Genomic DNA, 14,182 nt, shown 5'->3' on the forward strand with positions numbered 1-14,182 from the left:
CTGTCCCAATTACTTAGATGCCATGGTGTGCTACCTGCGGACCCCAGGTTCTCAATGGAAAGGGGATTTGCTGAGTGTATATAACGGGGTGCAGTGTAGCCTGTAACTAGCAAAACCACCCCGCTGCTGAAGTGGCCAAGGCAGGAGAAGCAAGTCTAATTTAATGGGTAGAGTCTACAGTGGCATGCAGGACCTCGCGCTGCGCTCCGCTGGGAAGGAAGCGACTGCCAGTGGGCTAGATGCCACTCGACCTTGGGGAGGAGCAACCCCGAGGACCTCGAATCCACAGGTTCTAGCTGCTGGCTTAGGAGCCCGCAGCACCTAGAGAGCCCGGACGTCTAGGCTGGGGCTCAACAAGCTAGGTGGGCGTGAGCAGAGCAGGCGGGAGTGCTTCTAACGCGGCAGGACTGTTTGCGTTCACGTGTGCGCAGCGGGGGCGGGAAGGCCCCGCCCTGGCGCGGGAGGAGGCAGCGAGATTAAAGGCCACCCGGGTAGGCCTGGGGACCTGACTGCTGCCAGCTCCGGGCTCGCGCAGAGGGCTGCGACGGAGAGCGCAGCAGGTATGCGTGTTGGCTCCCGGAGCTGAGCAGCAGCGATGTGGCACCAGGCTCTGGGACCACGGTGGAAGCCGCTGCTGGCGCTGGCGGTGGCGCTGACCAGCCTGCAAGGCGCGAGGGGGGCTGAGGAGGAACCGAGCAGTGATGGGAGCTTCCAGGTGGTCACCTTCAAATGGCACCACGTCCAGGATCCATACATCATCGCTCTCTGGATCCTGGTGGCCAGCTTGGCCAAAATCGGTAAGCGGCCCCGGGTTTCGTGGATCATAGTATCCCATAACTGAGTCTTAGCCATGCTCTTAGAGTCTATACCACCTGCCTTTGCCTTTGCATCTTCTATCCCTTTCTGGGGAAGAGGCACATTCAGCAAGAGTGCGGTACACTGTTGGTCGGAGAAGTGTACCAGCTAATTCAGCGGTCCTACAGGGCAGGCGCTGCCCCCACAATCTCATGATCATGGCCCCGATCTATCCAAATCCTTCTCTAGATGCTACCCTACTTGGTACCGTGGGACTTCGTATTGCACTGAGAGAACTGACTTGTACGTGGCAGTGGAGTGGACTCTGTGTCCAGAGCAGATAAATAAATAAATAATACTTAATCCAGAGAAACTCATGACCCCTTGTCTGGAGGGGAAGATGCTTCTCCTCTCTCAGCTGGCTCAGTGAAACTGGGAAGCGGGATTGAAGGAGCTCCTGGCAAGGTGAGAGGAAGGTCAGACCTCTTTAAAAAATTAAGATGATCTTTGTGGTGGTGGTAAGGATGTGGTCCCTGTGGAATTCGTTAGACCCTTATTCAATTAATTCAAGGAGAGCAAGAACAGATACAGAGATTCCTAGCCTGCCAGTTTCCTTTAAGGTTATGGAATAGAAGAAGCAGAAGAGGCCTTCCAAGAGCCAGGAGGGAGCATGCCTCTTTAGCAGGACAGGGGAGGGGAAGCTATGGAGAGAATAAGGTTAACAGAGCTCAGATTCACAGTGGTTAGGGAAGGCTTTATTTAGTTTTTTTTTGGGTTTTTTTTGTTTTGTTTTGTTTTTGTTTTTAATTTCTTGCTGCCTTCTCTTCCCATTCATTTAACCCGTGGATCTGTGGCACTGGGCTCTCCTTGCATATGCTATCTGACTGCGTTGTGCTGCTGTGACTAGACAGTACTGACTTTTTCACACAGAGTGTTCAGAAAGGGCCAGGGAGGTTCCAAGGCTGTCCTTTCACCAGGTTCAACTGCTTCTCCATGGACCGCAGCACTCTAGTATATGAAGTGAGTGTGTTTTATCTGGGAGCTTCTCTCTGTACCCTTGGACTACAGGAGTTTAGTATTTTAGCTCAGTAGTAGCCAAGTCTATCTGCTGTGCTCAGTGCTGGGCCAGCACACTGACAAGGGGTAGCCTGATTCTGCAGGTCTCCAGGGGCTGTGAACTTGCCCCAAGAAGGCCTGGCCACCAGAGTCAGCAGCAACTCTCTCCAATATTAGTCAAGAGGATCACCAGTGGACAGGCAGCTCTGCAGAAAGGCCTCTCTGTCTTAAATATTTTAGTGGGCCCAGGTATTCCCTATTATTCAACTCAACCCCACTCCCAACTTCTAGAAATTATGGAGATGATCCTTCCAAGGTTCAGAAGGCTTCCTGGCTGAGTCTGGCTTTCACTAATACAAATACTCCCAGCAGATCCCTGCTTTGTCCCCCAACATCCTTCCCTGCTTAAACCTACAGTGGTTGGTCCTTGTTGGTCCACTCCATGCACGTTACCAGCATGTTCAGCTAAGACTCTGGCACTGAGGCCCTTTATCCAGGAAGTTCTTCAAGTATATCTGCTCCAGGCATCACAACAGATACCTTCCCGCCTTTCAGACTCCATCTGTTCACAAGACCCTCTCCTCTAAGGACCCATGTTGCTTTCCCACTGTTCCATTCCTTTCAGCCCCAACAATAAGCAGCTGCATCAAATCTTCACCGGTGTAAGCTCTTGAAGCAGGTTTACTCTAATCAGACCACACCAGGAACCCATTATCTTCTCCGAAGGCTCACTATAGAATTGGAAAGGAAGAGAAGCAACCTGCAGGTTCAGCTCTACCCTGCCTGGCTTTAAGGACCACTCTCTTGGTGGCAGAGACTCTGGTACCCAGCCCTTACCTTACAGATCTCTGAGAACTCTGGATTTACTCAGATCCCTGGTGTCCTTGATCTGTTCTGCAGAAGCCTCTCAGACTCCCTCCCTGCACAATCAGCCTCATATGCTCCAACACAGACTCTCACGAATAGCTCTGTGGGCACATAGCTGATGTGTGAGCAAATTTGGGTAGTATACCTGACATCTCCACAGCTCCCATAAAAGGACACGGTTCTCACTCATCAAACCCTGAGTACTTTAAAAACGTTTAGGTCTGTCCACACTATTTCATCTTCAAGTTATACTGGAACTGCTTTCCAGGAGAGGATGAGAAGGTCTTATGCTGATGGGGTTCATGTTTTCTTCTGATTATTTTTTAACTCCCAGCCCATCCTTATGACTAGGAGGTCATATTTTTTTTCCAGCCAGTTTTGACCCAGCTGGGAAATAAGACATGGATCCTGGAACACAGGTAATGCGATTATTGCAGTTGGGAACTGAGGAAGGCTAAGAGTAGGGATGTCAAGACCAGGGTGCCTGTCCAAGGACAGAGGTGGTAGGCTGGAAAGGTCTCTGTCTGTGGTGGAAGGGCAGGGTCCAGCCTAGGTGGGTGAGGTGCTCCCTTCTCTGTCCACACACTCCCATTTAAGAGTCCCTAGCCTGCAGCTACAATGTTGGGACTCAAGGCTGGGGAGGTAATAGGCTATAAGAGCCTACATCAGAGCACAGGAAGCACTAAGTGGACCAAGGTGGCTAGGTCCACCTAGTATCCACTAAGACAGGATCCAGGCAGCTTCAGGAACATACAGTAGGAAGTTGTTAGGGATAACTGGAGCAGGAGTCTGAGAGATGCCAGGGGAGTTGGTGGAAGAGTTGAAGGAAGACTAGAAGAGGCCAGGGGAGGGGGAGGGGAGATAAGGGGAGCTTATGGAAAGTCTAAAGAGAGAATGAAAAGAGACTGGGAGAGGCCAAGGCAATGCTGGGGGAAGACTAAACCAATTCATCTATAGGCCTTGGAGGACTTTGGTCCTTGTTGAAGTTGTGTAGTGGGTGGGCCTCAGTCACAACTGATCTCTCAGACCACTGCTTTGGTTGCAAGACAGAGTAAGACCAGAGAGGCTGTGGGGAGAACAATCGGAGCTTCTGGGCGTTAGGGAGGTGAAGAGGTTGCCCAGACTTACTTGGAGGAAGAGCCCATACACAGCAGAGTTATTAGCACACAGCTTTTGGGTTCTTGGTACTGTGCTGGGAGCAGTGGTGCCTCTGTAGTACAGATCCCATTTCACAGTTCCTGAGCCTAACAGGCACAGGACCCAAACCTTCTGTCTAAATCCAGAGAGGGAACTAGGGGTTGGTGAAGGAGACTGGGAGGGTAGGGGAGGAGGTCATTATAGGGGACAAAAATGATGTCCTGCAGGCCCTCCAGAGGTGCTTGGTGACGGGGATCCAGGCAGTAACAGAGACCAACCCCTAGCTGAATCCAGTCAGTAAGGAAATCAGGAGCCTCTCAGATCAGAACAGAATGGTGTGGGGCTATACTGGTCAGAGAGGTAAATGTAGGAAGAGGGAGAGGGAGAGGGAGAGGGAGAGGGAGAGGGAGAGGGAGAGGGAGAGGGAGAGGGAGAGGGAGAGGGAGAGGGAGAGGGAGAGGGAGAGGGAGAGGGAGAGGGAGAGCCTGTAGAATCCACTAGGAGTCACTAAAGGTATAAAGTCTTGTTTTGGGGAGCTGCCCCTAGACAGCTTGAGCTGTAAGTTCATGCAGCATTTGAAGCTGAAACATCCTGAGGAGAGAGAGCAAAGGTTAGGAAGTGCCATAGCATTGCAGGGTTGAGCCCAGATTCACCCTGCCTGTTTGCACAGGTGACTGTGCCACCCTTTCCTTCTGCTGCTTTCTAGAGAGAACTATTAGTTCTTCTAGGGTTCTTGTCCTGGACAATGTCACTGTGAGGCACAAGCACCCTGCAAGCCCTCTACAGACCGCTCATCATAACAAGCCAGGCTGCTGCAGTGCACCTCTGAATCCTGATAACCTAGCCATTCAGGTGGCTTCATGTCATGTCATGTCTGTGGGATTCTGATCTATCCCTACAAGCTGTCATGTGCTGGAACTCCACTTTCGGTTTCTTTGGGAACGAGTGTCTGAGTTTGGGGTGCTTTAAAGTTAAGGTTCCCATGGATTTGTGTGTCCCGAGTCTCCCGTGCATCCTCTATGTGTTTGAATGAGCCTGGTAAGGTTAGGATCAGCTCGGCTCTTCTTTCGCCACCTAGCCCCAGGGTCTGGAGCTTCCCTGAGCGAGAGGCTTTTTACCTTCTCTGTTGTAGGATGTAGCTGTCCTTGAGATCATTGTACCATGGCTGTTAGGGCTCAGGGCACCGGATTTTAGGGTGCTGCTTGTCAGTGCTGAGGCTGAATAGCACCCCACATCCCCTTCTGAAGCTGAGGTGGGTGTGGTTTCTCTAATCAATGTGGGCAGCTGGGAGTCCCTGTCCACTCCTCCACATACCTCACTACTGTTAAGAACTAAGCAGGCCCAGCTGCCAGCTTAAGCTACACCCTACCCTGCTGTCCCTTGTGCTCCCTTGTCCCACCTCTCTCCTCAGCTCCCCTCTCCTTCTGTTCTTCTCTGAGCTTTGCTTTTCTCAGGCCAGGAATATGGCTGGTGAGTTTAGGATGCTCTCTAGCTCTTCCTAATTTAGCCCCTTACCTTGGGGAGTCATGGACTTGGAGTCAGTGTCCAGGATGGTGGAATGTCATTAGTGAGGGACAAGAAGGAATAAGGGGAGGGCTGTCAGCCAGCGAGTATCTCATGGCTCTGCGCTGGATGCCATCTGCAGCCTTATTCTTTCACACCCAGCTTCCTACTACCCCACTTTTTCCCAGCTTAGAAATCGAAATGTTACCCCAGCCCTTGAGGATACCTTCCCTCCCTCCAAGCTCCTTTGACTCAAGTAAGTGTGCAGTTCAGTTCTTATCGAGTATCTAGTGGCTGACTTGTCTGTACCTACCAAGGCTTCTGCAGGGAGTGAATGTGTGTAAGGTTGGGTGTGAATAGCTGGTTGTATACACAGATATGTACACACGTGGATGAGTTAATGTCATGCTGTAAACCTAGTGGCTTCCTACCTTAAGCTCCAAGCACCCTTTTGATCCTGAGTTCAAGGAAGAGATTCCTAAGTCCTTAGTCAAATTCTTCCCCAAACTGTCACCCAGTTTCCTGTGCATGACTACACAGTTTTAGGTGTGGCAGGCAAAAGGTGCTCCCATAAGCTTAGAGTACTGTGGGTATGACATCTGAGTGTCAGCCTAGTAGCTGGACAGGTGAAGTCTGTCAGGCTATGTACACTGACTGGCCTTAGCTTCAAGCTGGCTGCTCCTATTGTCCATGTCTATCTATCACTGAGTGTCATTTCTCTAAGAAGGATCTTTTATCTGAAGGAGAGCCCTCAGATTGCTGGCTACAGGGGACAGAGTTCAGACTGAGGGGCTGGAGAGCTACTAGGAATGCTGAGGGTGTAACCCATCTTGGACATAGTAAGCAGAACTTTAAAGGGAATCAGACACCAGCTTAAGCCCTAGAGACCCAAGACAGATGTGGGTAAATTCTAGAAATATCTGAACCAGGATCACTGGGACTGCATCATTGCTTGGAGAGGGTATAGTCAGGGACAGATGGAGGAGGCTCACTGTTGGTTAAATGGTGTGGACTTTGTCTGGGGACTCCTGAAGAACACTCAGTCCCAGGGAAGGAGATGGTTAGGCGCACCTGCCAGGCTCTTGTCCCTAGACATATATCTTAGAGACTTTGTGTGAGCAATCAGTTCAGCTCCAGGAGCTATCCTTAGATAAAGACAAAACCAGCATCATTTTCAGGTCAGATTTTCAAGCTCTCCCTGAAGAGGGAAGTCTCCAGTGAGGTGGAGCGGTCTGTTCAGCTGCTCTCCCCTCCCAGGCAAGCCAGGAAACCAGCTGGATTTACCACCTGCTGAGATGATGTGCCAAAGTCCAGTAGATTTGAGTTCTCTGCTGCGGAAGAGTTTCCCAAGTGAAATGGGACACTTGAAAAGTGCATTTTTATGGACTTTTTTTGTTGTTGTTGAAGAAATGGAATTTCTGAGGGCTTCATTCTTAGATTTGGGGCAGGTTCGTTCAGGGACTCTGGACCCAGAGCAGCTATCCTACTGTTCTGGGGTTGTGTTGTGTCCCTCAGCTTGAGCACACAGAAGTTAGCATCAGCTAAGCCTTTCTCCTAAGTCCCCTCTGGGCCTCCCGAGCCTCCAACTTTGTTGAAGCTGTCCAAGAGACAGCTGCCCGAGGAGGAGATACAGTGAAGGGACCATAATCACTCCTTTGTAAGTGAGGAACCTGGAGCTTGGGGAGCTCTAACTGCAGGGTGCAAGCAATGTAGCTTATTTCAGTCATACAAGGAAGACTGGGAAAGTTGGGAGGAAATGTATAAAAAGCTAGCAGTAGATGTGAATGAACCAATGAAACGTGGATCTAGGAGTCCAGAGCCCTCTTAGGAAGTGTGTGTGTGTGTGTGTGTGTGTGCGCCACCTGTGTGAATATAAGAATCACCACCTGGGTGATTTTGCATGTGCATACTCAGACTGCTCATGTTCTTGTTTCCACACCTAGACTCTGCTAGAGAAGTGTGTAAGCATACTTTGCCCAGGTAGTGCTATCTCTGGGCCCCATCTTTCCATCTCACTTGGGAGACCAGTGGTTCCCCTGTCCAGGTCAGTCCGTGGAGATGACTCCAACCTCTAAAATTAGAAACCCTGAGGGAAATACTGGCCTGGGAGAAAGATTCCAGGACTACAGGGAGGGACATATGAAGATGAATGGTATATTATCCAAGGAGACACTGCATTCCAAGGCTGCTAGAAATACACATCAATGAAGTTCCTTTCATGACTGGGATAGGAGACTCCTGGTTCCTACCTGTATATGTTGCAGCATCTAAAAAGCACTCATGGCAGCCTGGTTTAACTGTACAGGGACAAGCTCCTAACTTTCCAGTTTCTCAAGCTTTTCATAGGACATGAGCCAGCATCTACATCTCTCTATGGAGAGGTGTTAAGAAATGGGTGCAGCAGATGAGGTACTTACAAGGCACCTGGTGTCTGCGAGGGTTACAGCATATAATGGCAGACAATAAACAAAAAGTTGCCATGAAAACCACACATGAAAAACACCATTCCCAAGCTGGACATCGTGTACATATATGCATGCTAAGGAATATTTGTGGCAGTCAGAGAACAACTTGTAGGAGTCAGTTCTTTTCTTCCACTATGCAGGTCCTGGGGGTTAAACTTATGTCATTAGGCTTGGCAGCAAGTACCTTTACCTGCTCACTAGCCCAATTTTTTAAAAAGACTGATCGCCTGAGTTTATGTGGAGTGAGAAGGCTCCCACATGGTGAAAGAACTGATTCCTGCAATTTATTTTTAGACCTCTACATGCATGCCCTAGCACACACACACACACACACACACACACACACACACACTGAACAAATAAATGTAATAAAATATTTTCATTCTTTTTAAAATATATGTGCATGAATGTACGTGTTGTCACAGAGAGCAACTTTCAGAAGTTGGTTCCTTTCCTTCCATTGTGCTCAGGCTTGGTAGCAGGCATCTCTATTTGCCTAGCTATCTTGCCAGCCCATCTTTCTATCTTTAATTCTGTTCTTTGAGATCTCAAGGTGAATGTGGTTATTCACAAAGAACAGATGGGCTTTGAGCCTAGTCTGTTCCCGAGGGCACAGTATCTCCCAAACTGTGCTGGTTCTGGGGTCATTCAATGTCTTGAGTGCTCACTGTGAGAACAGACCAACCCCTGGTGTTCTACCAAAGGAAGGATCAGAGGACAAACAGCCTTTGCCAGCAGGGCAGTCTATGGAAGTCACAAAGCTGTGTTTGGCTGTTTATAACATAGTCCCATAGCATGGGATCCTGACAGCAACTATGGGAAAGTTACTTTTTAAAAATTCAAATTCCTCCTCTGTGTGTGGGCATGCGTGTGCCCTTGAGTACACGTCTGTTTTTGTGTGTTCATGGCCTGGGTACATGTGCACACACCACAGTACATCTGTGGAGATAGAAGCACAATTTTCAGAAGTCAATTCCCTTCCAGTGTGTGTGTTCAAGGAATCAAACTCAAGTCACCAGGCTTATGTAGCCACCACTTTTACCCATGGAGCCATTTTGTAGGCTCCAACTGTGAGATGTTTAAGAATTCATCATCATTGTGCTTTGGAGCATTCAGCCCTAATTGGAATGCCTTTATCACACCCTTCCCCTCCAGGTTCAGGGATTTATGCAGAAGAGTATGCAGAGGTGGTGGGTGACTTCAAGCAAACAGCTTTTTCCAGACACAGCAGGGTTGATGAACATATGAACTGTGACAGAATGCACAGACCAGTACAAGTTCAAGCCAGACAAAATTCCATCGTGGAGAAGAGGAAGTGAGCACAAACCTAACAGAGAAGCTATTTGCAAGTGATAGCTGCTTGGAGAGAGAAAATTAGCTGTGTCAGTGGAGTGACCCAGGTTATACCAACTACACTCCAGGGCAGGTCTCATGGTTAGGAGTAATTGGCTAACAAAAATGGACCCCATATTTTTGTTGTTGTTTGGTTGATTTTTTTTTGAGAGAGAGAGAGAGAAAGATCATGGAGTTGGGTGGTAGGGAAGATCTTGGGGAGTTGAGGGAGTGTAAAGAAAATGATCAAAATATATTGCATGAAAACCTTTTAAAAATGAATTCACATTCTCCTGGGAACAAGGATGGGTGCAAGCTGGCACCATCACCATCAACATTATAGAGAAGGTGAAGGGAACCTGTCTGTCATTGTCTCAGCCACTAGAGTTGCTAGGGTGGCCCTTGGACCCTGTCCTCTTAGAATGCACACACATGAATACTGTGGAGACGCATTTGTGGCTGCTTTGGGAGTGAGTAGCGTCTGGTAGAGTGTAATAAGGTACATGGAAAAAGATGCCTTGCAATGGAGAAAAACATGTGTGTTATAGAGAGTACACTGCAGTCATGGTGACAGTCATGACATCCATGGTGTCTAGGGTCATGAGAGACTCCACAGTCAGGCCTTACTGAGCTAGATGTAGGATCAGACAGCATGCCTTCTCTGTGCATATGGCAGCTAACCTTGGGCCTTACTGTTTACCTAATCTCTCTGTTGCTGCCATGCTCTGTGTCCTCAGAGAGGCTGCTATATTCCCAATGGAGCCTGGAAACTGTGACAGAGTGGAGGCAGTGAAAGACATCTAGTTGTGGGTGGCTCATGTGAATTCTACATGCAGGCATGCTGCTGTGCTATGGCCATCTTCAGCCCCAGAAAGCGTTCCCTTTTCTGAAAGTATAAGATAACAAAGTGAGATGAACTGAGGGTTGGTACAAATATAGAAGGTATCCCTGGATTTGTGTTTATTAGAGCCACTAACAGCTGGTTTTGGGGAGAGTGCTTTTTTCTGCCCATACCATGCCATACCTGTATATACAAGTTCATACAGTGCCAGGACACTCAATGTACATTTGCTGTCTTTTGGCCTAGCAGTCTGAGGAGGACCCTATTGCATGACTCCCACTTATCTGTTTCCTTGCAGTCCAGCCCTACAGCCTTTGCATTCCTGAGGGCTGTGCTCTACAGATGTAGTTTTTTGTTCTGCCTTTCTGGTTGCAGGGGAAAGCTGGGCACCAACACCTTTTCCACTTTTAATTTCCAGTGAAAAGTGGGATTTTTTTTATTTGTTCTAATTTTTATTAAAATCTGAAACTATAGTATGGTGAGGTCACTGTAAATAGTTGGGATGGCACGAAATTACAACCCTGTGTTCACACCTAGGTGAAAAACAGGCATTTAGCCCACACACACTCTGAACTGGTCTGTCTCTTAGCCTGGCCTTTTACAGTCTATGTTATTCAGGGTCACCTAGCATGACCCGTGAGGATGATTCTCAAATTGTCGACATACTTAGTTTTAAAGTAAAGTTTTAGATTTGGAGAATAATCAGTGTGCTGGTAGAGCTGATCCTACTCTTGTCCAAGCTGCCTCCTCCTCCCCTGGTTAAGAATTTTAACTAGAAGTATTTGTCAATCTCACCAAATTGAGGTCTATTATTAACTCAAGGTACTAACAAATGCATAACATGCACCCACCATCGCGATATGTATTTTACCTGCCTTGACTCCCATGCTGAACCCGTTTACCCACCCCCCTCCCCACCTCTGACAATCATCCGTCTTCTTTACTGTCTCGCTATAGTTTTGTCTTTTCCAGAATGGAATCAGGTAGTCGTGATGTTTTTAGACTGGCACTTAACAACATGTGTTTAAGGTTGCTCCTCTCTAATAGTTTAATCATTATATGGATATACTCAATTTATTTATTTATCCATTGGAGAACATATTCAAACTTTGGACAATTTTAAATAAAGCTAGCATAAAGAACTCTGTGCAAGTTTTTGTGTGGACATAGTTTTCAAGTTCTTTGAGTGTGGTGGTTATAAAAGCAAATGCTATGAATACATTTAGTGTTGGAAGAAACAGCCAACTGCTTTCCCAATGGGCTTCACTCTTTTGTACCAGCAATGGTGAGAGTGTATCACCCCAACTCCATGCCAACATTTAGTGGACAGTGATCTGGACTGTTGGAACTCTGGTTGGTATGTAGTAGACCCTTACGTTGAAACTTTCAGTTCTCTTCTGGTACCAAGCAATGTGAAAGATCTTTTCTTTTTCCTTTTTGCACAGAAGTTTTTATTATTATTATTATTATTATTATTATTATTATTATTATTATTATTGTTAATATCACACATGTCTAAAATGTATCTTGATTGTATTCAACCCAAATCTTCCATTTTTTCTCCCATTTTTCTCCACCCTCTCATACCTCCCTCCCCACCTTTATTTCCTTCTATTTATAACTCACCAAATCCAGATAGTGCTGCCTGCAAGCACATGGTTGTAGAACCATCCAGGAGAACGTGGCCAATTTACTGGAGGCCAAACACTTGAAGAAAACATACCTCCCTTTCCCCCAGCAGCCACCAATTGCCAGTTGGTCCTCAGTTAGTAGGTGGATCCTCATGAGCCCTGTCCCCTTCAGTTGGAGGGCTGACAGAGTTCTCTTGTGCGGGTCTGACACAGATGATTACAGTGGCCATAAGCTCCTGAATGCTGTAGTCATGTCATGTCCAGAAGCTAGTGTTACATGGTACCCTGTATCCCATTCTTCCAGCTCTTAATTTATTTTCTTCTCCCTATTCCAGGAGGAATATCTATTCATATGCTTTGCTTGACATTTGTGCATCTCTGATAAAGTTCCTGGCTTGACAGCTGACTCACTTTTAATTGAGTTCTTTGTTTTCTAATAAATTTTAAAGAGTTCTTTTATATTTTGGAGAGAAGCCTTTATCAAATATGTGTTTTACAAATATTTTCTTCCAGTCTCTGTTAACTTTTAATAGTGTCTTTTGCAGAATAAAAGTATTTCATTTTAGCTGGAAAATGTGGCACATGACTGTAATCTTAGCACTTGGGAGCCTGAAACAAGAAGGTGATGAGTTTGAAGCCAGCCTGAGCTACAGGTAGTAGGACCCTGTCTCTTTAAAAGAAAAGTTTTTAATTTTTAGATTTTTAGATAATTTATCCACTCCCAATTGCCCTCTCTTGTATTCCCCAATCCCCCATACCGGATCCTCTACTTATCCCCCTCTTCTTACTGTCCTTACTTACGTGTCATAAAAAGTTGTAGAATCTGTATGTTATTTTTCACATTGTTGATAAAAATACCTCAAAACAAAACAAAAAAACAAAGAAGAAGGGTTTATTTTGGTTCACAGTCTGAAGGTACATTCTACCAGGGTAGGCAAGGCCTGGCAATGGCAGTGTAAGGCAGTGGGTCCCATTGCATCCACAGTCAGGAAGCAGAGAGAGAAGAATGCTGGTGCTCATCCCTTGAGGGGGCGCTGCACACATCTGGGGTGGGTCTTTCTACCATGACTAAACCTCTCTAGAAAGACCTTCACAGACACAACCAGAGGTTTGCCTCCTAGGTGATTCTAAACCCCATTAAGTTGAACATCAAGATTAAGTATCACACCACTCATTAGAGAAAACACTATGTACTTATCTCTCTGTATCTGGCTTATTTTGTTTAACATGAGGATCTCTGTTCTATTTTCTTCCAAATGATATAATTTTGTGCTTAATGAATGAAACTTCGTTTGCTTATATGCCACATTTCTGTGACTGCCAAATTTACATTCCCACCAGCAGTGTTTAAGTCTCTCTCCCCTCCCCCATCCTCTGCAATATTCATTGCTTTCTTTTTTTTTTTTAACTAGCTTTTTCTTTATTTACATTTCAGATGTTTTCCTAGTTTCCCCTCCAAAAATCCCCTATCCTCTCACCCCTCCCCCTGCTCCCCAACCCACCCACTCCAGGCATTCCCCTATACTGGGGCATAGAACCTTCACAGGACCAAGGGTCTCTCCTCCCATTGATGACTGACTAGGCCATCCTCAGCTACATATACAGCTAGAGCCATGAGTCTCTCTGTGTGTTTTCTTTGATTGGTGGTTTAGTCCCAGGGAGCTCTGGGGTACTGGTTAGTTCATATTGTTGTTCCTCCTATGGGACTGCAAACCCCTTCAGCTCCTTGGGTCCTTTCTCTAGCTCCTTCAATGGGGACCCTCTGCTCCATCTAATGGATGATTGTGAGCATCCACTTGTATTAGGCACTGTCAGAACCTCTCAGGAGACAGCTATATCAGGCTCCTGTCAGCAAACACTTGTTGGCATCTCATTGCTTGCTTTCTTGATTACCATGCTGGCAGAAGAAAGATGGAATCTCAATGTGGTTTTAATTGAATATTTTTTATTTGTTATTATTTATTGGCCATGTGTACCACTTTTCTTTTGATGTTTAGTTTTTATATGTTCTAGATATTAACTTCTGTCAGATGAACAGCTACAGACTTTCTGCAAAGTTTTTTAATTAATAAATTTGGGGACAGTGCTAAGTGATTGAACTCAAGGTTTTATGTGTGCTAAGCAAATGTTTCTTCAATGACTGATATCCCCAGCTTTCCAAAGTTTTAAATTGAATGAGATCCAACTTACCTATTTTTTCTTTTATGTTTCATACTTTGGGTATTTTATCCAAAGATTCATTATTAAACCTGAGATAATCTAGACTTTTTTCCCCATGCCATATTCTTTCTAGAAGTTGTTTTTACTTTCATGTCTTTAGTCCATTGAGTTAGTTGTTTTGTGGGTTTTTTTTAAAGGTTGTGTAGACTCTGTGTCTATCATCCTTTCACATCTCTATGTCAGATATTTCAGTACTATTTGTTGACGAATAATCTGTCTCTGTTGAATCTCCATGCTTCTGTTCCCATCCTGGATTTGCAGGCCTTTCTCTCTCTCTCTCTCTCTCTCTCTCTCTCTCTCTCTCTCTCTCTCTCTCTCTCTCTCTCTCTCTCTCT

At 46.3% G+C, this 14,182-nt stretch overlaps 1 protein-coding gene across 2 annotated transcripts in view; it reads left to right on the forward strand.

Moving 5' to 3' along the window:
- The first annotated feature begins 443 nt into the window (after positions 1-443).
- Slc9a3 (solute carrier family 9 member A3) overlaps positions 444-14,182 on the forward strand; it is a 49,695-nt gene continuing 35,956 nt past the window's right edge. For both annotated transcript variants that reach the window (XM_021208684.2, XM_029543912.1), the window contains exon 1: positions 444-797. In XM_021208684.2, coding sequence (XP_021064343.1) covers positions 596-797 — 202 coding nt within the window. In that variant the 5' untranslated portion in view covers positions 444-595. The remainder of the gene's footprint in view (positions 798-14,182) is intronic.

The sequence above is a fragment of the Mus pahari genome, chromosome 11 (assembly GCF_900095145.1).
Source record: "Mus pahari chromosome 11, PAHARI_EIJ_v1.1, whole genome shotgun sequence".
In the NCBI taxonomy this organism is placed as follows: Eukaryota; Metazoa; Chordata; class Mammalia; order Rodentia; family Muridae; genus Mus; species Mus pahari.